This window comes from Lontra canadensis, unplaced genomic scaffold (assembly GCF_010015895.1).
Source record: "Lontra canadensis isolate GAN:19392208 unplaced genomic scaffold, GSC_riverotter_1.0 scaffold72, whole genome shotgun sequence".
Taxonomy (NCBI): Eukaryota; Metazoa; Chordata; class Mammalia; order Carnivora; family Mustelidae; genus Lontra; species Lontra canadensis.
Window position 1 is genome coordinate 7,609,498 of NW_022631066.1, and position 25,615 is coordinate 7,635,112.

The 25,615-nt window shown below is 39.1% G+C and overlaps 1 protein-coding gene across 3 annotated transcripts in view; it reads left to right on the plus strand.

Annotated features, from left to right (window-relative positions):
• Positions 1-25,615, plus strand: part of TRDMT1 (tRNA aspartic acid methyltransferase 1) — a 61,880-nt gene that overhangs the window by 6,157 nt on the left and 30,108 nt on the right. The window contains exon 1 of one of the 3 annotated variants that reach the window (XM_032880901.1): positions 3,079-3,097. The exons of 1 other annotated variant lie outside the window; for it this stretch is intronic. Coding sequence is in view for 1 of the 2 variants with exons in the window: in XM_032880899.1 (XP_032736790.1) it covers positions 4,129-4,192 (64 nt within the window). In the remaining variant the exon portion in view is untranslated. Of the gene's footprint in view, positions 1-3,078; positions 3,098-4,102; positions 4,193-25,615 lie in introns of those variants that run through there. One more of the 3 variants, XM_032880899.1, reaches the window with a different exon arrangement.

Genomic DNA, 25,615 nt, shown 5'->3' on the forward strand with positions numbered 1-25,615 from the left:
TTTCAAGCTACCCCGGTCTTTGCGAGAGTTCTGAGTGAGGAGCTATCTATGTGTGCTGCTGTCTTTTTTCTTACTGCCAATGCTTCTAGACTCAGCAACCCCTCCTCAGTCATGCCTCTGGCTTACAGACCTCCAGCCTTTCTGCTCCCAGCCCAGGCTACTCCTGGACACCTCCCACAAAGTTCCCTACAGCCCTTAGAGGTCTATGGCTATAAGCACCACCCTGTAGCGTGCTGACCTGACCTCAGTTAGGGCCCCATGTTCAGTTATGATTCCTAACACAACATCACCACCTTGCAGCATGAGCAATTCCAGGGGTCAGAATCCTGCCATTGTACACAGTTGAAGGGACTGAGAATGCATCACTCTGAGAATGTCATTAGATGTATACTGTTTATTAAACATGCTTTTCTAATGTGCCAGGCATGGAATGAAGTGCTTTGAATTCTCACTTCATCCTTGTAGCAACCACATGTCCTATTTTTACACGTTGTAGATGTGTCTGTAGGCTCAGAGAGGGTAAGTGACTTTCCCAAAGTCACACAGCTAGGAGGCAGCAGATCTACAATTTCCTATTTAAACTTTCTGGCTCTCAGGCTTGCAGTTTTAACCACAAGGAAATTTATTATTCAAGAGGGACAGTTCTTCAAAATCAGTGCAGAGGGCAAATCTAAAAGGAACTGGATTTGGGGGGGACTACAGAGAAGGATTTTCTACTAATTCAAGCTCTTCACCACAAACACCTCACTCTGTGAGGCCTGCTGTGCCCAGGAGCAGCTCACAGCTGAGACCTCATGCTGGCCCATCAGGGCGGTGGTAGAAGGCCTAGAAAAAGTGGGGGCTCACGAGTGATAGATGAACTCTCAGGGTCTTTCTGATTCAAATTTCTTCTGAATATAATTTCCTCTCTTGAGGACATTTACTGCCAATTTATTCCCATATGACTACTTTTTTATTTTCCATGCAATTCATAAAGACCCTTCTTTTTCTGTGTGAAGCCAGAATGTAATTTATTCATCACTCAAATTTGCAGCAAACCTGTGTAAGGATCCACATCACGTTTCGCTGGGGAATAAAGAATGGCCTGGATCATGGAAACTCAAAGATGATTGCCAAAAGTATTTTAAACATTTGGCAGACTTTGTTTAGTTCTGTTAGATATTAATGATCAGTGACATGACAGCCAGGAGAGGAAGAATAAAATATCATTAGATTTCAAGTTATACAATGAGCTCTTAAATCATTGAGATATGCTATTATTATTCTAATATACCCTTAGTGTTCTATTGTGCTCCTTAATTATTCCTGATATGCGTTGTATGTGCCAGGTGTTAACTAGCATTTTGGGTTTCTTTACAAGTGCATTTTCTGTGTTTTGAGGGAAAGGAGACTGAATATCTTAAAAATACTTGTATTTTCAAAAAGTGTGATAAGTGTCTGTGATTAAAATGTAAGCTCTATTGCACATGTCACTGAGGATAACTTTATGGGAAACTATAAGATTAGAAAGCTGTTTTCCTTCTGTAAGAACATTTGGGGTTCACTTTGGGAAAGAGTAATTAATGTGTATCTTCATGTTCCCTGTATGTGCCCAGCCTACCTTCCTCCTCAACTGCTCCTGTTGCCGCGTGCCCAGCCCACACAACTTGTGCCAGGGTTTGGAAATGGATGTATACCTAATCCGAGTGGGCCTGACATCTACAGGTGCTCTCATGGAGATGGGCATACATCATGATTAGGGAGAAAGTTCTCATTCTTGAAATGATTGTCGCATGGGATAAACCTTACAGAGGAAATGGTAGGCAAAGAGATGATGTATATAAGGTAAAAGCTGGGCTGGGAAGCACTGAAAGGATTTTGTAATGGGAACAGGTGGGATATGTGTTTCAGAACACTGCTGGTCATGGAGTTTGCTTGGGGAATTAAACAACTCTGGATTTCTAGCCTGGGAGTCTAGAAGGAAGGTTGCACTAGGTAGGTCTGGAAGAAGGTTAGGATTTGTGGGCAATGTAAAGAACGTGAGCGAAGAATGTAAGCTGGGAAACTGAGGCACGAAAGAGGGGAATGCCGACCATTTCAGTTTGCAGCAGAACTGAAGAAGGGGAGGAAACAGAGATCATAAAGAAAAGTGTGTGCTACACTGTGAAGACCCCTAAGTATCAGCATGAACAGTTTGGAACCGGCTTATGAGGGAATGGCGGTCCATCTCCTTTCCTCTCAAAAGACTTGTATTTTCTGTGAACTCTTTCACATATTTTTGGCCTGTCTCTTCCCTATAGGGTTAGATCCTAGGTTATATTTATTTTGACCTACAGTACTAATGCTAAACAGATTCTAGGTATGTTTAGTATATTGGTTGTTAATGGTACATAAATCACTGTGACTATATAGCCCACTTTATTTATGTGTATATATATAATATGTATATATTTATATTATTTATAATTTCCATTATAAATTATATTATTTACAATATAATACATATGCTATTATGTAATAAATACAAGAAAAGTTTGTTTCATGCATTATATATGTAATGTTAGTGTGCATGTGATTTCTAGAAATGGAGTTGGTTTAAGAGTACATTTGCTTAAAGCAGATTTTACAAATATCTTGATAATTTCAATTTGAGCAGATAACTAACATGTGGCCAAATCAGGACTCAAGTTTTGCAGAAATGAATTCAGCTCTAGAATCTTAGAACTGCCCGGACCTCAGCAATCATTTCTCCTTTTTCCTTCCCTTTAATTTGACAGAAGGGGAAATCAGGCTCAGTGCAAAGTCATTGGCAATGCCCGGGCTAAGATTCTGTTCTCTGTTATCTTTCTACCACCCTTCTTCTTCTTCTTCTTCTTCTTCTTCTTTTTTTTTTAAGATTATTTATTTATTTGACAGAGAGAGAGAGAGAGAGAGAGAGAGAAGGAACATAAGCAAGGGGAAGGGTAGAGAAAGAAGCAGACTCCTGGCTGAGCAGGGAGCCCGATGTGGGGCTCCATCCCAGGACCCCCGGATCACGACCTGAGCTGAAGGCACACGCTTAACCAACTTAAGACGCTTAACCACCCAGGTGCCCTTTCTGGCACCCTCCTTGCCTGAAGTAAGTGACCAATAAAAACAAAACGTTTAAACACCCATACACATTTACAGTGAAAAATGTCAGAGGAAACGGATCGAAATGGATCAGTTCCATAATCAAAACAGGGCCGTCCTACTTTCGTTTATAGTATTTCATTAGCACATCTGCGAAGTTTCTAACAAACCAGTTATTAACTTATTACAAGTGGTATTGCCCCATTTTTCCTAACACAGGTTAACGTGTCGTGGTAATGGGAACAATAGGAGGCCGCGAAATGAGATCATTTCCTCTCGTGGCCGTGGCCATTTTTTACCTTGTTGATCCGGCCTCTAACAAACTTGGTCACTGGAGCATCTTGGAGCAGCAAGGCCCTGGCACTGGGAGGGGCATAAGTACTTCTACCTTATGGTAACAGTAGATCCTGCTGGGGACCATTTTCCAAGCTGAGATGCAGGGAAGCCCACTAGCAATGACAGCAGCCGCCCCCACCAACCCCCCACCCCTCCGGTCCTGGCCGGCGCTGGGGCCCCGCTGCAGGGGCGCTGGTTTCTGTGCTTGTGACTGCGGGGCCAGCTCGCGAGGGAAGGCGGATTTATCTCGGCAGCCCCGGCACAGGCACTCCACCTGGCACGGGGTACGTGCTCGAAACACGCTGGTAAGGTCTGCACACTTCGAGCTCCAAGCGACGGAAAAGCAGGACGCCTGGAAAACGACTTTTTCTGGCGTCTAACCCGTGTTAATTCACTTTGGGGCAAAGGGACATTTCGCCCCTTTTCCTTCCACGGTCCCTGAATGCACTCTAGAAGGTAGATGGGGCGTAAATCAGGCTGCTATCCACTGGGAAGGCCCCACTGTTTTGTGCCCGTTGTCTCCCCGCTGAGCCCTGCCAGTCCCGGGGGGCCCAGCGCTGCTAGCAGCTCTCCGAGCCGGTAGCGGCAGGAAATGGGGAACGGAAACGCCGCGGAACCAGAGGCGAGGGAGCAGGGCGGGCGGAAGAAGGACGAGAAGGGGACCGGCAGGCCTAGCTCCGAGGCGGCGGCGGCAGCGTGGGCATGGAGCCCCTGCGCGTCCTGGAGCTGTACAGCGGCATTGGAGGCATGCACCAGGCGCTGAGAGGTGAGAGAGCTCACCCCATCTCTCTCGCCGTTCGCGCCGCGCGGCGGGCCCCAGCTTGGGTGCGGGGGAGGGGCGAAGCGACAAGGCGCCGGGGGCGGAGTCTGGAGCGCGGGGTGTGTGCGCGTGTGTGTGTGGCGGGGCGGGGGGGGGGGGCGCTCTCGGTTGTCGTGGAAACCGCCCTGCCGCGTAGTTGGACGACTCCGGGCGGAGACTCCCTTCCTCCCTCCCCGAGGCTTTTCCCAGGGGCCCACGCGGAGTCTGTGCGGACTCGGGTTGTGAGTCCTGACCCGCGAGGCGAGGCTGGAGAGTCAAACTAAGAGGGTACCGGCGAAGGGGGATGGGCGAGCCCCTAGCTGGGCCCAGGCCGGGGTTCCAAGTGTGGGGCCACCTAGAGGCGTGGACACATGCTTCTTTACCCCCGAGGACGTCGCGGCGGGGAGGGGAGGTCGATGGGGTCTTGGCCCGTGAGGGAAGGATCTTCAAAGGGATAGCTACAGCGCAGGGTAGAAGTTAGGGGAGCGTCAATGAACTGTGGAGGGAAAGCATGGAGGAAAAACCTGTTCCTTTCTGATCGCGGAAAAGAAACAGCGGCGTGTCTTGTCTGGATACATGGAGGCGCCGGAAGAGCTGCCTTGAAACTTGGTTGTGACCTTGGGCTGGTTCCTTTACATCTTTGAACCTGTTTCCTGGCCTTAAAAATGGAAAAGGGAATTTTCCAGAGAAGGATTATTATGAGGATCAAAGATAAGGCGGGTAAAATGTTTAAATAGGGCCTCATGCATTGTAGCCACCCCAAACATTATAAATTATTACTATCGCTGTTACTTGTATGTACCTTTTTCATTTTGAGGTTTTAAATTTCTGTGGTGATAAGCTGGAACCGAAAGGTTTATTTTCGGTGATGTTCGCTCAAAAATAGTTCTTGAACTCCAGTTACTGTTTAGGTGCTGGAGATACAGAGTGACAAGTAGACTTCGAACATGCGTGTTTATTCTTAAATTACTATGACAACCAAAACATTGAAACTTGCCTGCTTCCTTTTTTTAGTACCAAGGGCAACAAAAAAATTTTAGTGTAAGATACAATATATAATGAATTGAACATGAGTTTTCTGGGCATATGTATTGAGTTTTGAGTGTAGAGTAGGGTAGTGATTTTATTACCAATTTTTATTTATTGCCAATTTTTATTACCAGTTATTTGCTGGCTCTCTACATTCAGTTCTCTTATCAAAACTTAACCAACAGGAAAACAAAAGGGGGGTGCCTGGCTGCCTCAGTTAGAAGAGAATGGGACTCTTGATTTGGGGGTCATGGGTTTCAATCCCATGTTGGGTGTAGAGATTACTTAAATAAACTTAAAAAAAAAAAAAGAAAATTCTGGAACTCTTTATTCTTTGTTAATTTTGTAAGATTTTATAATGTCAGCATATTTTCCCATATCTTGAAACCCCTTAATGAAATGATTTTAAAGTTTGCTTAGTACTTTATCATAAGCTATAATTCAACCACTCCTTAAGGGTTGAACATTTGATTATACCCCAATTTTTTTCAATATAAATGTGCTGCAATTACAGCCTTGAGCATAAATCCTAATTTTCTCTTTAACTGTGTTTTCTAAAAGTTGAATTAATTCATTTAACAATCTGAGACTATGTGCTAGTTATTAAGTCAAAAGTTAGGATAATTTTTTTAAAACTTGCTAGATAATATAGCAAATTGCTTTTCAGAGGTTTATGAATGCCTCCCTCGACTACATATTCATCAGGATTTATATTAGCCATTTTTAACTTTTGCTGATTTGATTGGGGGAAATTGATTTTAACTGACATTTTTTGGGTTAGTGAAACAGTTAAGTATCTTCTATCAGCCAATGCAAACTGAATTTGTACACATACTTCTGTTGCCGCTGCTACATCCTGAACCTAAACTTTTTTAGAATAGTTTCCCAATGACTCCCCTGTTTCTACTTTGCTTTCCTGCTCCACCCTATCTCCACATAGGAAGAGAATGATCTTTTGCACAGTAAACTGAATTATGTCATTCACTTCCCTGCTTGCATGGATTCCCTTTCTTTTGAGTCACAGTCCTATCTTCTTACTCTTCTGCCTGTGAGATCTGGCCTCTGCCTCCTCCCCTTCCTTTCTGTTCTTGTACTGCTTCTGGCACAGTACCACACTTGTGATACGCATTCTGCAGATGACTGCTGAGTTGATTATTGAGTTGGTAATCATTCTACCATTATGTTGATAAAAGCATAGTTTGCCAGCCCCAATTTTTGTGTAATATGGAACTCTTTGTTGCAAACCCATAATCTATTCTCTAGCTAACCTAAGCAGAAAAACAAAACAAAACAAAACAAAAAAAACAAAAACCCATATACACTAAAGGACATTTGGAAGCTCACAGAATCTACAGGACACCCGACGAAGAGGTTAGGTGAACAGAAGCACTGCTCAAATCATACTCTGGGCCCTGCCCCTCTACAAAGCTACATGCTGACATCACAACTTTCACCAGTGATGCTGGGGGCTGGATCTGAGAAGTGCCATCCCTATTTTTCTCTGAAGGGTGGATGCTTCTATCATTTCTGTCACGAAAATGATGGGTTTTTCATTTGCTGCCTCATGTTACTACTTCTGAATTAAAGTACTGTATGGATGCAGTTGATTGGTGAACATTATTAGATCCCACTGCCAGCAGAGGAAGCTGGGAAAGTGAGTTCTGGCTTCTGTTTTGGAAAGAGGGGACTCAAAATATGGTAAATTTTCAAATATAGAAAACACAGGCAAGATTCATGATGGCCACAAGTGTAACAAATAGCTTTCACATTTTTCAGTACATGTTGCCCTGTATAGGAAGCACTTATTACTTCTTTGATATTATTTATGCCTGCGCAGTCTATAAAGTCTTGGGTAATGAGAATCTTCCAAGTGAAAATATCTCCTTTCAGAAAGCAGTAGAAGTAGTTTCATGGGTTATATATTGGTGGGGCCTGCAAGGCACCTGCAGATATGAATAGGTACCAAGTAGAACTTTTTCTTATAAAGTATAATATTAGAGAATGAATAAAATGTGGTGTAAGGTAGTGAATAAAGAAAGCTCTAGCTGATTACTATCATATATATGGTCAACTACTGAGACATCCTTAAAAGTAAAAAGGCCTACCCTACCAAATAATTTCTAAAGGTCTCTTAAGGTGTTAATTTTGACTTTTAGTCACATAACAGTCATATTTAGTAGGGATTACTGAGCCTTAGTATTTTCTCTTAAAATGTCAAGCGATTTGTCACTCATTATTTTCTGAATTTCTTTTATCTTTATTTCTCAATGACTTATATGCCAACTTGAGGACCTATTGAACCACTTTGTAATTAGGTATGCTTATAACTGAATCGGGCGAGTATATTATGATTAAATGTAGACCTGAATGTTACCTGGGGATGTTTTGGGAATATCAGTTGTAAGGAGCTAGAATTTGAACTGCTTGATTTTTTTTTTTAATATATATTTTTTCCTTGGGATTGTAAAAATGCCCTCTTCATGCCTCTTTTCTCATAGTTGTTCTTAAATAACCTGTTGCCAGAATTGAAGTGAAGTGAGGTAAAAATTTGTCCCGTTTGAAAATATGTATCTTTTGTTCTCTGTTAGTTATAGGAATTACTAGATTATTTTTTTTCCAAACTTGAAATTCAAAGGTGAAATAGGTGGGATGAGTTTTGTATATTCAACAAAGGATAACCCTCACTTTCCATTGGATGATAGAATTACCTATCTTTTCTGTGATGAAAATGCTTACTTCACTGCAGAATATTACTATTTTCCATAGATCAGATTACTTACCCTGTCCTAACCAGTTTAATTTGTATTATGAGCTATCCGTTGGGGCTTTTGGGGGCTCAGTAAATAGTACCCTTCTTCATAATTCGGAACAAAGAGAGGAAGAAAACAGAGGAGTAAGTCAAATAGGAAATACAAATTTGTATGATTTTTATTACTAATAAAGGCTGAGTTGGAGGATGTAGGTAGTGAGAGGACCAGATGGGTCAGCTAGTGTTCAACCAGACAATGAGGCAGCATATCTTTTAGGTGGGTAGCTATTCCCCAGAAGGAGGACTGGTGGTGCTGAGCAAGCATACCTAGTTTATTTTTCACAAATTAGCCAACTAGAGAAGTCAATCTGCTTTCCATGGAAGAAGAGATAGGATGGGTGAGGGGTTTAAAATGAATAGAAACCACTCACTTGGAAGAAACATCAGTAGGGGAACACATACACTCACCTGCCAAATGCTTTTAGGAATCATTCAGATGTCCCCATTTTTCAATTTTGCAAATGCTGTCTCATTCTTTTAATATTTGATATTTAAACCGCCTCTGACAATCATTTGGTACCGTTGAATCATTTGAAATACGGTGGTTTGTTTTCGTAATAGTTTGGTCTTAAATCAGTATGTTCGTAGCACTATGAGATAGTAACAGCAGACAGTGTTTATGCAGGACTGTCAAGAGCACAGATTTATTGTCAGAAAGCCTGGTACATCCTAGCTTTGTGAACTTGGGCAAAAACTAAACTTTCTGTGCCTCAGTTTTCTTTTCTGAAGTAGTACGTATCTCGAAGGGGAAGTCTGAAAATTGTAAATAAATGAAAATCAAGCGTGCTGATAGTGCTTGGATGTGATAAGTGCTCAGCAAATATGAGCAGTTATTAACAAAAATCTTAAAGTTATAGAAAGTTATTACATGTTAAAAATGGCTTTAGAAGAGACTCATGGTTAAATATTCGAAGTTGTCAGAGAGCTTTCAGACTAGATTTGAATTATTCAGGAATAGATCAGTGAAGGAAAGAATTATTTATAGCCACAGAAGATGATATGGAATGAATATGTATGAAGAGGTAAAAGAGAAGGGCAATGAAGAGAGCAGAAAATTCTATTTTACCCTCTTGATTCTCTAGAAAGCTTACTGATCCACGAGGGAATAGATTTCCTAACCTGAATCTGCTTTGTGTTCATTTCCCTGCCCTCCTATTCAATGATTTTGGAATTACTCCATCTATTTCTCTGAGTGATAAAGTTAATACCATTATTTAGGAGTAAGGCAGAACTGGCATATATTAGCTGCATGAATACTAGAAAGCTATTTGACTTTCTGAGCCCCGATACCCTACCTGTGAGACGGATACCGTAATACCTTCTCATAGGGTGTGTGAATGTTAACTGAAACAGTCGATGTACAAAATATAGTGTAGGTACTTGGTAAAATCTTAGCTCCTTTTCTTTTTCCCCACGTTGTTTTGTAACTAGCTTTCCTTACTTAATTGTATGGGATGTCCTTATTGATTGAAATCAGGATACTTCTACTAACAGGCTTGACAGGAGGATTTAATGAAACTGTATACATAGAGCTTGTACAAGTCCTGTGTATAGTACATAAGTCATACTGCTGATATTACTTAGGAAGTTGAACATTTTCATATACTTATTTGTATTTATTTTGTGACTTGTTCATGTTGTTATTGGTATATTCTTTTTTATAATTGGTGATTTGCTGTTCAGTTTTCTTATGATATTTTTTCCCTGCAGGATTTTGGAAGATGATAGTTTTTCAGATAGTTAAGAAGAGAAAGATTATACCAGACAGAAAGAAACTTCCTGTGCACACACAGACATGAAATAGCATGGTCTATACAAACATGGAGAGCTACAAGTTTTAAAATATTGCAGTTTAAGTGCTCCAAAAAAGTAGATGTTTATAAGGTATCAAATCATGACATGCCGTACAACCTGATAAGGTGCTTGGATTTTTATCTCCTAGGTCTGGTTAGCAAATGAAAGTTAAAGAACCTGTTGATTAGGTTCTAGAAATTGTACCGTGTGACCAGAAGGTGGTGGTGGTGGGGAGTAGGGTATAGAGGCATGGTGGACAGGTAGGAAATTATTGTTCAGAGATAATGAATTTAGGCAAAGCCAATGAATGGAGAAGATGACTCAGGTTATATATACACAGGATCTAAAAATCAGCAAAACCTGGTAGTCATTTGGGTGTTAGTTACCGAGGTTTCTAATGTGGGTGATTTATCAAATGGAATAGTCCTAAACATCGAGGTAGGGGGGAAATAATAGGTTCCATTTTAGAGTCACAGAGTTTGTCCATATGACCCACAGAAATGCCACATAGGTGGCTGCTTGTTCATTTTGGTCCGGGGATCAATGGGATCAGAGATAAACGTTTGTTTCTATATACATGTTGAGTGTAGAGAAGAGGACCAATGGTATGGAATACTGAGGAACAGTGACATTGTGGAGCTGGATAGAAAAATAGTATTCACAGAGGGAAACTGAGCAGGAAAAATTAGAGAGCAAGGAGAACCAAAAGAACACCATGCCATGAAGGTAAAGGATTTCAAGGAGTGATTTGATATTACAAACCCAGGTGAACTAAGGACCAAAAGAATTCTTGGGTTAGTTATCATTTCCTGGCTGGTTTCCTATGTAATTGTCTTCACAGGGATATTAATAAGTTTGCCTTGATGATCAAGTAAGTTTCGGAAACTCTTCATACGATATTGTCCCATGAGAGTTTCAGGACACATTAATATACCAGAAGTGGTGGGAAGCCCTGCAAAACGGGTATTGTGTGGTTTAAATCTGCACTTCCCATATGTATTTGAGCCATGAATATGCTTTTTTTTTTTTTTTTTTTTTTTGCATGGGGAGGAGGATCACACTTACTAGCATCATGTAAAATAATGTTCCTTAGAGCATGTGTTGGGAAATGCCTGCTGGGGAACAGGAGGGCACTGAGGGAGCTGTGGGAGAAGGGCTGGGGCCAGTGAGCGGGTAAGTGAGAGGAAGTGCCAGGGCTCCGCACAGGCACCAGCGAGCATCACCTCTGATGATGCTGACGGTGCTGACCAGCTCGGACGTAAGCTTCTCTGTAGTATTTCAATAAGGCTAGATTTGTTCATGTTCTCATTATCTCCATTTTTTTTTTTTTTTCCCTAGAGGTGTACAGAACTGAGCTCCTGGTTCTCCTTACCCCTTCAGAACTTCATGCTCTCATGGCCTTCCTCCTCCCAGCAACGGGTGTCTCTGTTCTTCCGGGGACGCACCCCTGAGTCTTGAGTCATCTGTGTTTCTTCCCTTTGACTTACTTCAGCAAAGTCCACAGGATCTCCCTTCAGACTCGATTTATAATTTGATCATTCCTCTCTGTCCTCACCTTTACCACCTCATCCATAACCTCGCTCCTGTTTTGTCAGACTTAATTTACGTGCCAGCCCAGATTCGCTTGACTCCAACTGCCTCCCAGGCCCTGATCTGCTTGTTCGGCATAGTCTCCAACTCTGCTGTTGTGGCCTCACCCCGTAACACTGCCAGTCCACGCTTCATGACATGCTCAAGCCACCCCCAGTGTCTGGACTGAAATGTTGCTCCAGAGGCTGTCCAGAGGCGTTGACTAACAGAACACTAAGCGGAGAGGAGAGAAAGAGTCATGCCTGTATAATAATCGAAAATACACATATATTGGTCTCTGCCCCCAGTTCCTGGCATAGAGCTCCTAAAACCCTTATAACTTCCTCAGTGATAAGAGCACTAGGAACCCCTTTTGTTCTCAGATGTAGTCTTTGACCCTGGTTCCTGACACAGAGCTCTAAATCCCTTAGAATTTTCTAGGTGGCAGGAGTGTCTTTTGTTCTAATAAGGCAACTCTTGCTCTGCTCCCAGATTGCTTCAGGATGGGGGCTGGTCACTAGACAGACTGAGGGTAATGAGAAGCTTGGGACTTTCAGCCCCACCCCCTAACCTCTGGGAGGGAGAGGGGCTGGAGATTACGTTGTTGATTGATCGTGCTTATGTGAAGAAACCTCCATAAAAATCCTAAAAGTTGTTCAGAGAACAACTGGGTTGGTAAACACATCCACATGCCGTAGGGATGGTGCACCCCAGCTCCATGGGGACAGAAGCTCCTGTGCTCTGGATTCTTCCAGACATTACCCTATGTATCTCTTCATCTGGCTGTTTGTCGTGTCCTTTACTATATAATAAACTGTCAAACATAAGCATTGTGTGAGTTCCGTGAGGTGTTCTAGCAAATGATGGAACCCAAGGAGGGAGTTGTGGGAACCCTGGATTGGTAGCCAAGTCGGACGAAGTTGTGGGTAACCTGGAGCATGTTGGTTAGTACTTGCGATTGGTGTCAGACTTGGGGTAGTCTTATGGGTCTGAGCTCTTAAGGCCAACCCCAGTTAGCGTCAGAATTAAAGTGAACCGTGGACATCCAACTGGTGTCAGAAGTGTTGTGAGTATGTAATAGAGTGTGAGTAAAGGAGAACCACAGGAGTGTTTTCCTACACATGCCTCATGGGGTGACTTCTGATCAGGAGGAGACACGATGAGGAAAGAGTCAGCAGATACATCCTCTCTCTTCCTCCCCCTACCAGTGTTCCCTGCTCAAGTACACATGGGGATGTGGGAAGTGTTGCTTTAGATCAAACAGCGTCAGGACTTCTGTCACCTTCCATTCATCCCTCCTCCTGCCTTTGAGGAGTGAAACATGTAACCGCATTACCACAGTTAGCTGGGTTTTCTTGTGAAGCTGTGACCAGTTGAGCACTATACTGCTTTTTGTTTGCTTTCCCTCCTCCCTGCCTCACTACCCCTTACTCTTTTGATTTTGCCTCCCAGAAAGAGCGTCTGCAGCTAAGCTTTGCCTTGGGTTCTTTCTTAGGAGACCTGGGCAAGATTATTGCAGTAGCCTTTTTACTGGTCTCCTTGCTTCTGCTCTGTCTCCTCTAGTTTATTTTGACTTCTCTAATGTCAGCGTGACCCTTCAGAAATGCAGTAGATTAAGTCATTCCTCTGATTAAAACTTCTGAGAGGTTTCTTATATCACTCAGTGAAAGCTTAAGTCCTCTGGCCACAGACCTGGTTGGGCTAGAGCCAACCCCTTTCCCTCTCTGAGCACATTTCTTGTGCTGTCCCCTGGCTTTCTCCATTCCAGGCTTGCTGGCTGTCTTAGTAAGTTAGTGAGTTTGTGCTGCTGTAGCAGTACCATAGACTGGGTGGCTCGTGAACCACAGACATTCATTTCTCACGGTCCTGGAGGCTGGGAAGTTCGAGATCAGGATGGCAGTGTGGTTGAATTCTGGTGAGGGCCCTGCTCCACGTATCAGAGTCCCGACTTCGCCTTTGTCTTCACGTGGCTGAGAGCAGAGAGAAGAGGTCAGCTCGCCCATGACTCTTAGAAGGGCATCATCCTGTTCATCCAGACCACCTTCATGGCTTCATCTGAAGCATTAGGAGCCAGAGTTTCAACATAAGAATTTGGAGAGGCACGTTCAGTCTATACCAGTCTTCTTGCTGATCCTCCTACACAATAAGCATGCTTCCAATCTCTGGGCCTTCGCAGTGTCTTTTCCTTCTGTTCTAGAAAGTTCTTCCACATATCTGCCTGCTCTTTCATTTCCTTCAGGTTTTTGCTATTGAGATATTCTCTAACCATCCTGTATAAAAATAGAACTAATCCCTTCTCCTACACTATTTAGCTTATTACTCTATTGTTTCTTTTCCCATAATACTTTTCATTGTTAGATGTATTATGTACTTATTTATTTATTGTTTGTTTTCCCCCACCCCACAAGGATGTAAGTTCCATTATAAGATAGACTTTGTCTAGAACATTGCTTATACATACTTGTTGGATGAATGTACAAATGAATAAATGAACTAGGGTCATGTTTGCTATGAAATATGTATAGCTTGAAGTAGATACCATTGTACTGTGATAAGTTTAAACTTAGTTATTAAATCTAGATCACAGAGGTCATTTTTCTTTGGGGGGCGGTGAGTTAAGTCAGCATTTCCCAAAGTGTGGTGCATGGGTAGTGTTTTGAAGGATGTTAATAGGTATCATGTAGGAGATAAACGTGTTCATATGTGTGTGTATGTGTCCGTGTCTCTCTCTGTGTGTGTATGTGTGTGTGTTGGAGAGTGGCCAAATAAGTAGAATCACTGAGGGTTTTGTATGCATGATTATATGTGGCATTTTAACAGATAACAGATTTTTTTTTGTGCTGCATGATAAAACATGAAATTTTCTCAAAATAATCAAGTTTTTTGAGATAAGTTGTTTTGAACACAATGTAGACTTTTTTTTTTTTTTAAGATTTCATTTATTTATTTGACAGACAGAGATCACAAGTAGGCAGAGAGGCAAGTACAGAGAGAGAGGGGGAAGCAGGCTCCCTGCTGAGCAGAGAGCCGGACGCGGGCCCAATCCCAGGACCCTGGGATCACGACCCGAGCCGAAAGCAGAGGCTTTAACCCACTGAGCCTCCCAGGCGCCCCATCAATGTAGACTTTTAATCGTATATTAAAATGAGCTATGGTGAAAATAATGAAGTTGAAGGGTTTTATTTTTTACCTTTTATTCCTCTCAAGAACTATTACCTCTTTGTATGGAAAATTGAAAAGAAGAGGTTCATATATGATAGCAAATCTGTAAGTAATTACAGAAGGATTATTACATAAAATAGGGAGATTAAGGTTGCATGTAGAATTCAGTATTTGTTGGTATCTAGAGCCTTTTTAGGATTTTGGCCTTTTGCTTTGCTGATGAAAGTTTATCAGGAATATTCCCTAAAAAGTGCTTTGTAGAAATAGTACCAATCAGTTCTTACCCTGCCTAAAAGCAAAAAATTGCATCTCAGTTTTGGAAAATCTCAAATCTCAAATAGTTGAGATTTCAACTATAAGTACCATTACTTTACCTGGACCAATAGTTGCTTTTACTGTTATCCACCAATTCTTTCCATTTTAGGACTTTAAATCAACACAAACTGAACAAAAACCCTTGGACTAAAGTAAAACAACTCCATCAGAGTTAGTCATCATAGCTCTAGCGTCCGTTAGTGAGTTTTTGTTCAAAGACAATAGTGAATTTAATAATCCCTTAGTACTTAATGAGTGAAACTCAAGTAAAAAACAAGTGCCTGAGTCTTTTAGCACAAACACGACCCTCATAGGCTTTGGCACATGCCTTAATTATAGGAGAATTTGGGTCCAGGAAGAACCCATATTATGAAGGATTTATAGATACACAATCTAATTAGGCTATGAAGTTTCATAGATCAAATTAGAGATACTAAGTAAATAATTTTGCCTTGCTTACATTTTTTCCTGAAAACCCTGAGATTTAGATGATTATTAAAGTACCAGAGTAATTTCTCTGCCTCTTCAGAGGCATTTTATTTCTGTGGCTTCCATTTACTTTGTGGTTATTGTTGCTAAGTCATTTGTTTAAATTATATTCTTCGACTATTTAGATTTAATGCAGTCTTTATTGATTTGACGTAATACTGACCATTTATCTGTACCTTGCTCTCCATCCAGTGAGATTTCTCTTGTTAATTTTGAAATGTCAGAATGTTGGTGACCATGGCTTGGGGGAAAAGATATGAATCTATCATTTTTCTAGATTGTTTTGTGGATTGGCATTTTTAGTATTTGGCAAGGGAAACATACTTAAAATCCAGAGTTCTGCTTCTGAGAAGAGATCGTCTTTTACATTTCTCCTGTGATTGTAAAAGTCAAAGCGCTTGTGATTCCATTAAAAGAAAACAAAAAAACAAAGCCCAAACATATATACGTATGGCTTTTATAGACATATTTGTCATACATTCTTCAGTAAATATATTCATTTTCCCCAAACAAGTTATACTTCAAAAAGAGAATATAGCCTTATATTTTAGTCTTAATTTAGGATCTTCGTATTTCTCAATTTACTATATTTTGAACAGCAAACTAATAAAATGTTGCTTTAATAAGTTACATTAGCCTGAAAAAAGGCAATACAAGTGTTGGGTGCTTATTAAAGTCACTTGATGGAATTGATGAAAGAATCATACAGATAAATTTAAAGATTTAGAAATAATTTTCAGAGGGATGACCTTGCAGTTATAGGGATTAGATAACATTGTAAACAAGCCTTCCGGAAATTACTTTACAGAGTAATAGGGAAGAGAGCTACTTTGTGGAGATCACAAATCAAGACTTATATCTCACTGTATTAAGAAAGGGGACTATTCGGACTTGGGAACCATAACTCTGCTAGAATCCCAGAAGTCCCAAGGGTGGAAAACATTGGGAAATACTGAAAACATACTCATTTATTCATTCAGCATGTAATTTTTGAGTAGTTTATGTGTCATTTACTTTGCTGCACAATGGGAATACAGCAGTAACAAGACAGCTGTATTATTTTCCTTGAGATTATGGTTTACTGGGAAATACTGATGCGACACAAATGAAGAAAATTTCAAAATAAAAATTACACATGCTGTTCATGCATAGTAAACACTGTTGAGAATTTGTATTGTATCTTTTCAATCTTTATTTGACAGGTCTTCATTAACATTAAAATAATTTATAGCTTTCTTTTTTCAGTGAGAAAATTTTGAGGTTTTCCTTGTTGCTAAATATATCTGTAAACTTGGTTTTTAATTGTTGTGTGATATTTCATTTTATGAAAGTTCCATTTGTTCAAAGCAATGAACTATTTAGGATATGTAGGTTGCTCATAATTTCTCACTATTATAAATAAAATAGCATTTATCCTTCATATAAATCTTTTCTTCACATCTCTATTATTGCCTTACATATTGGTTTCCTGTTGCTGCCATAACGTATCACCACAAACTTAGCGGCTTAAAGCAATACAAATTTATTATCTTATAATGCTGGAGATCAGAAGTCCTAAAATCAAGGTTTTGCCTGAGTTGTTTCCTTCTGGAAGCTTGAGGGGACAGGTGTTTCTCTGCCTTTTCAAGCTTCTAGAGGTCACCTGTGTTTCTTGGCTTGTGACTTCTTCCTCCATCTTCAAAACCAGAAGTGCAGAGGCATCTTCCAGTCTTTCTGACCTCTGCTTCTTTCATCCCTTCTCCTTCTCTGACTCTAACCTTCCTCCATCCTTCTTGTGATCACACTGGGCCTTACCCACATAACCTAAAATAATCTCTTTTTAAGATCTTTAGTCATATCTGTTGCTAGCTAAGGTAACATTATTGCAGGTTTCGTGGGTTAGGATGGAAACAATTCTTTTTGGGGCAGGGGCGTTCACTGTTCTGCCTACCACACCTTAGGGTATGTGCCCGAATACAAAATTGCTAAGTCCTAGCAGTTTTGAAGGCTTTAGATACAAACTGCCAAACTGCTCTCTCAAACTGAACCCTCCTTTGCCACACCTGCAGTGAGGGTTCCTGTCACACTTTCTTATTTTAAAAAGTCTTTGGACTTTTGATAATAATCACAGCAAAAATTTATTGAGTAATTACCATCTGGCCAGCACAAGTGTAAGCTTTATAGATATTAGCTAATTTAATCCTCAGAACACTGTACGACGTAGGTACTTTATTGTCTCTTTTACGGATAAAGACACTGAGGCTTGATGAAGTCAAGTAACTTGCCTAAGTCACACAGCTGGAAACGGTGGAGCTAAACTTCAAACACAGGCAGAGGAAGAGCTGGATAGTTAGATACACATGTCCTGAATCTTTCTGAGGACCAGTGAACACACACACACACACACACACACACACACTGAATAAAAAGTCTCTGTAGGGTGTGCCTGTGATACTGCCTGTGATTTAAAAAACAGTGATAGCTAATATGTGTTGAATACCATGTGGCTTAATGGAAAGGGGTTTGCAAAGAAATGTATAGTCGGGAGGAGACTCAAAGGAAAATGAGGAATGAAGTAATTGAAGTGCTTTTTCCTCTAAGGTCTTAGGACAGATTTTACTTTCTGGTTCAGAGCAAAATTGTAAACTTAAATTCTTTCATTTTTTATTTTTTAAATAAAATTTAAATTTACTTGAGAGAGAGAATGAGTGAGAGAGCGTGCATAAATAGGGGGTGGTGTGGAGGGCGAGGGAGAAGCAGACTCCCAGCTCAGCAGGGAGCCTGATGTGGGGCCTGACCCTGGGATTATGACCTGAGCCACAGGTAGGCAGATACTTAACTGACTGAGCCACCCAGGTGCCCCTAAACATAATTATTTTAGAGGTGCCTATAGCAGAAATTCAGGATAGGCTTAAAACTCTGAAGTCAATAATGATAAAAATAATAAGCTTTAAGGAAAGTCTACTATATAAAGCATAAAGGGACTCAGAATGGCAGGACAAAATTTAGAGAGGAGTTTTTAGTTGAATTTTTGGGGTCTTTATGATTGATAACGTAATTATATTTTTACAAGTCTTTTTTTAATTCATAGTTGATTAGATAGAGAGTAGTGGTGTGTATATCATTTCCTCATTGACTTCCCTGAGTATGTCAGAAATCATCATCTTTAAAAAAAATAAGTGATCATCTTTTAAGTTATAAGAAAATATCAGCAAATATGTTTTGACATATTTTTGGTGGTGAACCATTCATAGAGTTTCAATCATTCAAAGTAAATTTATGTAAAACAAAGTCTTTGTTCTTTAAACCTGTGATAGGCTGGATCACATGTGTTTATATTGCTTATTTCTTAAACCATTTAAATAAATGTTTTTAATCACTGGTATTGTCTTTAAGAGATTAAGAGGAAGGTCTAAATGTCATAGGAAAAATGGAGAAGACAGCTTTATATCCTTTGAATTCTAAGTATGTAAATAGGTAGCTTTCAACTCATTACATTTTTGGCCATATGCCATACTTGTTGATCTCTAAAGAACTATGACAATGTAGTTTAATTCTTGTTTTTTATTCTTTTGGCTGTTACTGAGTTAGTGGGATAAAATAACGCATTGAGTTATGACTGTATACTGGTGTGCATGTGTGTGTGTGTGTGTGTGTGTGTGTGTGGCCTTACAGTCTAATGGGCATGTTTTGAGAATATGTCCAAACCTTTCTTATCTGACCTTGATACTTTCCCTTCGTGGGATTTCTCAGGGTCACAACTAAGAGAAATATTGAATTATTTTGTTCCAAGATAAAAATAGTTTTGTTTGTTTACTTTGACTGATTGTAAAAGCATTCCATTCTTATTGTTAAGAAAAAGACCAAATAATCCAAAAAGTTTAAGGGAAGAAATAAAAATTACCTCCAAATTCTCTCTACCACCAACAGATAGCCCCTGTCAACATTTACTGTTTTTATCTTTTTTTTCTTAATATGGGTACATACATATACACTATACAAAACTTGTATTATTACCGAACAGGATAGTTAGTAACTTTTTTTGGTACTTAAAAAATCTGTATCACTCCTCATTAGTGTATATGGGTATCATTTCTAATATGACAGTCTTACACTTATATTGTTCAAATATCTCCTTAGCATAAATTGTCACAAGTGGAATGGCTAGGACTAATGATAGAAGAGTTGAATCCATGTACACTACAGCCAGAATGATGAAGGGCACATTTTTTCAAACGTGCTCATACTAGACAGTGTTCATCTTATAAAACCTTTCCTAGTCTGATAAGCAAAACTGACTAATGTGGATTTCTGTCATTATTGGTGAGGTGCAGCATCATTTTATGTTGACTGATCATATAAAATTCTTTATTTTGAATTGCCTGTAATTGAAATTTCTATTTTGACTGCTTTTACTTTTAGAACTTGAATTTTTGACAAATTGCTAAGACTGTTCAACTGAAAATATGTGCTTCTTAGAAGACACTGGGGATACAGCTTACAGATGGCCCTCTATGTATTTGTTGTATTTAGAATACATGTATAGGATAAAGTAATTAGGTAGACCTGTAATGAAGTCCTTGCCTCCCAAATTGGGACTCCTGCAAATATTGCCTCAATTTACTTGGGATATTTGGGGAGTGTTTGATCAAGAGAAGTGTTTCTGTTATATAGATACATAGTTAATTAATTTCTTATTCACTAGGCTTTTGGTGTTCGTGTTGTTCTGCTTGCCAGGATGGAATTTGAAATGCATTTCCTTATAGTGATGAGTGATATTTAAGTGTGTGTTCTCTTAAATGCCTGTTAGAACTGTTATTTCCAAGTTACAGAAGCCAATCCAAACTGGTTTACATAAAAGTTGTAAATACTCATGTCATGACTAAGATCAAATACAGGCTTGGCTTGGGGACAGCTTAAAAGGGCTCAATTGTGTTACCAGGCATCAGTTTTCTTTCTCTGTATATCTGTCTCAGTTTTGTTCTTTCTGGATTGGCTGCATTTTTTTTTTAAGATTTTTTATTTATTTATTTGACAGAGATCACAAGTAGGCAGAGAGGCAGGCAGAGAGAGAGGAGGTAGGAGGCTCCCTCCTGAGCAGAGAGCCCGACGCGGGGCTCGATTCCAGGACCCTGAGATCGTGACCTGAGCCGAAGGCAGAGGCTTAACCCACTGAGCCACCCAGGCACCCCTGCATTTTTTTTAAAAAGAAGTTTTTATTTATTTATTTGAGAGAAACAGAGCAAGCGCAAGCAGGGGAGGGGGACAGAAGGACAGGGAGAAGCTGACTCCCCACTGAGCAGGGGGCCTGATGTGGGGCTTGATCCCAAAACTCTACAATCATGACCTGAGCTGAAGGCAGAGGCTTAACCAACTGAGCCGCCCAGGTGCCACGTGGGTGCGTTTTTATATAGATTCTCCCCTTACTGCATCAAGAAGGCTGTGTAGTAGCTGCTAACTTGTATCCTTGATATGTGTAGCTTATAAATAGTATGTCCATGGAACACTGACCATCTCTCCTGATAAGGTTTCTAAAATACAGACTTTTCTATCAGAAACAAAACGAAATGAAGGTTTATCTTTCCTTCAAACAAAATAGAGTTAAAAATAAGCAATCTAATATCACTTTCCAAGTCTTAAAACTTACCAAAACTTGATGGAAGGAAACATTTCTTTATCCTAGGACAATAAATCACTTAAAAATACCAAGCACCTTTTATAAAAGGGACTTATGAACACTTAGTAATCATTAGAAGATCTTGCATGAAAACCTGAGAAGTTAGGGCTTTGTCTTTTCTTTGGTAATCGTTACCAATATTTGTAGTTTGACCCTTGTTTTATGTCAGGAACCACTGAGGCTGTTGGGTAACACTCCAGCCATCATTCCAAAGGGAAACCAGAGCTTCCTTAGCAGTAGCTTCATGTCACCTTCTAATCAGTATTATGATAAATCATCTGAGGAGGTCTTGCCCTGCAAAAGTATTTAGCAAGAGATTACTGGGGTTAGGAAATACCTGAGGCTGATTATCATTGTTCCAGAGTTTCAGCGGTTTTGCTTTTGAGATTTTGAGTATACCATGGTGGTGTTATTAGTATTGGTATTCCTATTAATATTGTTCATATTAGATTTTTGAGTTATTGGATATATGATTTTGCTTAGTTTTCTAAATTTTTTATTTTCTCTTAAATCAAGGCTCCAGAGGTTTTCTCCTCAGAGTAACATAGATGTGACTTTTAAGAAATAATGATGAAATAACTTTATATGGTGACAAATGGTGATGACACTTACCATGGTGAGCACTGAGTGATTTATAGAGTTGTTGAATCACTGTGTTATACTTCTGAAGCTAATATTGTATGCCAACTATACTTCAATAATAAAAATTTAAAAATAACAGAGAAAGTATTTGGTTGGTAGAAATTCACTTCAAAAGGAAAATCTGGGGAGAAATCATCTTTTATATTAAAAGAGGAATTCTTGTACCTCAGAGAAAAACAATGTTGCTTTAATTTTAAAACTCCCCTGACCTCCATAAATAGAAACTTCATATATCCATCCCTGTGGGTCTAGCAAAATGCTTGGCACAATTACTCAATAAATTTTTTTTTGAATTATATTGATTCGGTCTAAACAGGAATTGAACCTGAACTTCTCTTCTCATCACATACATACACATAGACACACACACACACACACCCCCCATATAAACAATTGAGGAAATGTTAGGTTTAGGTTCATGCATCTGTTAGCATTAGGTTCAACTGTCAGTAATAGAGACATCCAAAATAATAGTGACTAAAAGGAGGTAGAAGTTTGTTTTTTTTTCTCACATAAAGTAAGCCTAGGGGCACCTGGGTGGCTCAGTCGGTTAAGCTCTGACTCTTGATTTTGGTTCAGGTCATGATCTCAGGGTTGTGAGATGGTCAGGGAATCTGTGCTCAGTGGGGAGTCTCTCCTTCCTTCTCTCTCTTTCAAATAAATAAATAATCTTTAAAAAAAGAGAGAGAGAGAGAGAGAGAGAGTCTAGGTATAGTAATCCAGGGCTGCTACAGTGACTCTGGAATCCTTCAGGACCTCAACTCCTTCTAATTCTTTGCTTCACCAGCTCTGTAAAGTGGCCCTTCTCTTCATGGGCTAACATGGTGATTCGAGTGCCAGCTATTACATTTATTTTTTAATAGTTGAAACCAACAGTAGAAACAAATCAATAGTAAAAAGGCCAGAAAGCACAAACTATCATGTTCTTCCTCCTTCTTATACCTTTGTTCTTTCTCAAGGTCCTCTTCTTCTCCAAATTGCATGGTATTATCTGGTGTATCATCTTTATTTTTCTTTCCCTGTAAATTCACTGTGCTCCTTTTTAAACATTAATTTGGTACCTTTTTCTCTTGTGCCACTTTCCCAGCTCTGGTCTGTATGTAGATCTCAAGCAGTCCTTGTCCACTCTCTGGTTGATGGGTTCTTGTATTTAGTTAGATCTTAGTAACAATGATCTAGTGTATGTCTTGACCCAAAGTAAGTTTTTTGTTGTTGTACTGTTAGCTAAACTTCTAAAGAGATTTTCAAAGAAATTGGATGAATTTTGTAAAAAATTTGAAACTTATTTTAAATTTTATTCAATTCAGAGAAATAATTTATTTGCAAGTTTTGAAAAGCAAGAATCTTTAAAAAGAAACAAGAAAACACTTTGCCAATAGGGATAAAACATTTAGCAATCATTTTAAAATCAGAATCCTTTCAGATGTTTTTGCTTAGTACTTTTATTCCTAATGCTGTCACTTTGAATGAAAGGAAACAGACATGGGATATGTTCCACTGATCTTCCATTTCACAACTAGATGTCAGTGTTAACATACCTGATTAAGTGTCTCAGGTGTGATCATAATGAGCTCATTCAAGTAATTACTCACCTATCCGAGACACAATCAGAAAATAAGTAATAAAGGAAAAAAAAATAGGCTGCTTTCCTTATTTCAAAATGGGTTGGTTAATTTTTTTATTTACATTTTTAAAAATTGAATTTTTCCCCACCTTAATAACTATGCATACTTAAACTTTCTGATTTATTTGGTTAGGAAAGGCAGGTAGAGTATAAACTTGCACCCTTTCATCACTACTACCAACCAGAGGTTCTTCCCTACAACTTTTCCAGAAAGAGTGATCAGAAAAAGAAGCAAATTATTGCTACTCAAATATAGCGTGCGTGTGTTCGATTCTTGCCTACTTCAGTGAGAGACATACACGAGAGCAGGAATTATGCATGTATCGTCAGTGACATTTCTTACATCTCCCTAGAAGGTCTCTCTTGGTATAACTAAACCTGCCTTTTTAAATTCAGTCCTCACATGAAGAGGAGCATGATACCCTTTGTCCTTTCCTTATAGATCCAATCTGACAATCTTTTAACATCATCTATATGCATTTCTTTAACTAGAATGTCTTACCTCTTATACCCATGCTTCCTGTTGATAAATATGCCATCAGAGTAATAACTGAAATATCATGAATAATATCCAGGTAGAACAGTAGATCACAGTGCTGAAAACACACTCCTACCCTCTACACTACTAAAATATCCGGATGGGTTCCCTTTTCCCAATTCTCTCTTCCCTGCAAGAATTATGTCTGCTGCGTGATTTAAGTAATAGAGCTCACTTATGTAAAGTTCTACTGAGTTATATTCACTTTGATATTTTTAGTTAAACATTTAAAAAATACGTGTACGTGGTTTGACAAAGATTATTGGAGACTATAGATCTGAAGTACACAGTAGAAAATGGCAAGACAACTTCTCTTTGGATCTCAATTTTCAGGTTTCAATAGAATTGACAGTTTTGCTATTTATTTATATATTTAATTTAAATTTTAGTCAGTTACCATATAGAGCAATATTAGTTTCTGGAATAGAATTCGGTGATTTGTCACTTACATACAACCAAGTTTGCTTTTTAAAATGGTTATTTATAAATCTAACTTTTTCCTTAGAAGCACATCCATATACCAGAACAATTCTGCTTTAAAAAGGCAAGTTGAATCATTGTGAGTAATATCTTAGTACATTCATTTCTCATTGTGGAAATAACTTTTTAAGGCATGCCTTGGATCCTGATTTTATAATAATCTAAAATAATGCGTAAACAATAGGGTTTTTACTTACTGACTTTTTAAAATCTGTTGTTTTCCAAGAAAAAATTTTTGGTTCATCAGCTCTTGGATAGCCACATGAAACATTCATTTGGCAGTTGCTTTTTGTAAGTTTTTATGTCTTTTAGGCACACAATACAAGAACATAAAATTAATTATTGACTGTGGTACAGATTTGGCATATCACTGTGTACTGTCAGTCAGCCTGAAAAAAGAGAAAAGTTGTATTAACCAACTCCAGGCAATCCCAGATTGCAGAGTATATCGTGGAAATGCAAGCAGGCTTCATCATGTTAATAACAAGATAATCATATTTAACAGAACAATAAAATAATTCAGTGAAGTTTATGTAATTCTGAATTCTCTTACAATGCTTAGAAGTAACTTAATTCTTGATCTGAATTATAACAGGTTTGTGATTTTACAAAATAATCCTTATATACTGATTTTTAATTTGTTTAAAAGCTTTCTTGATTTATGTTTCAAGATTTCTCTGATGCCTTTGACAAAGATATTATTTATAACTTTATACTAAGGCAAATAACTAGTTATTGATTTCTAAATTCAGTTGGAGGCAGCTACCCTATGGTATTACCAGCTGGACCTCAGAGTTTCCAGTGACCTACATACAAGGCAGCAGAGTACTAGGAGATAACTAACTGGTCCTAGCTGAGTGTCTTGAGGCTAGTAGACATTCAGCAAATACTTAGAGATATTTATGCCCTTGTTTTGTCTTGGACATCATTTCTTTTAGGCCTCAGTACATGGTTGTGATTATTTTCTGAGTGTCTGTGAACCTTCCTATTTACCCATTTTTTGAGAACTGAGTTTGATATTTGGTGCCTGCTACCAGAGCCCTAGCTCCTCACATCTAAATTCTTTGTTCATTTTTTGATACCTGGTCTACCTATGCTAACTCTTAACAGCAAATGGTTATTAAAGAAATAGCTATTTTGAGGTACTGTGCAATTTTGTAATTTTTTTTCTGGTGGTTTTCCTAAGAAGTCTCAAATACTTTTATTTTTAAAACTTCATATCTTCTCCTGATTTGGGACAGGGAAATACATCATTTCTTTTGTATGTGTTTGGGTAAGAAGTG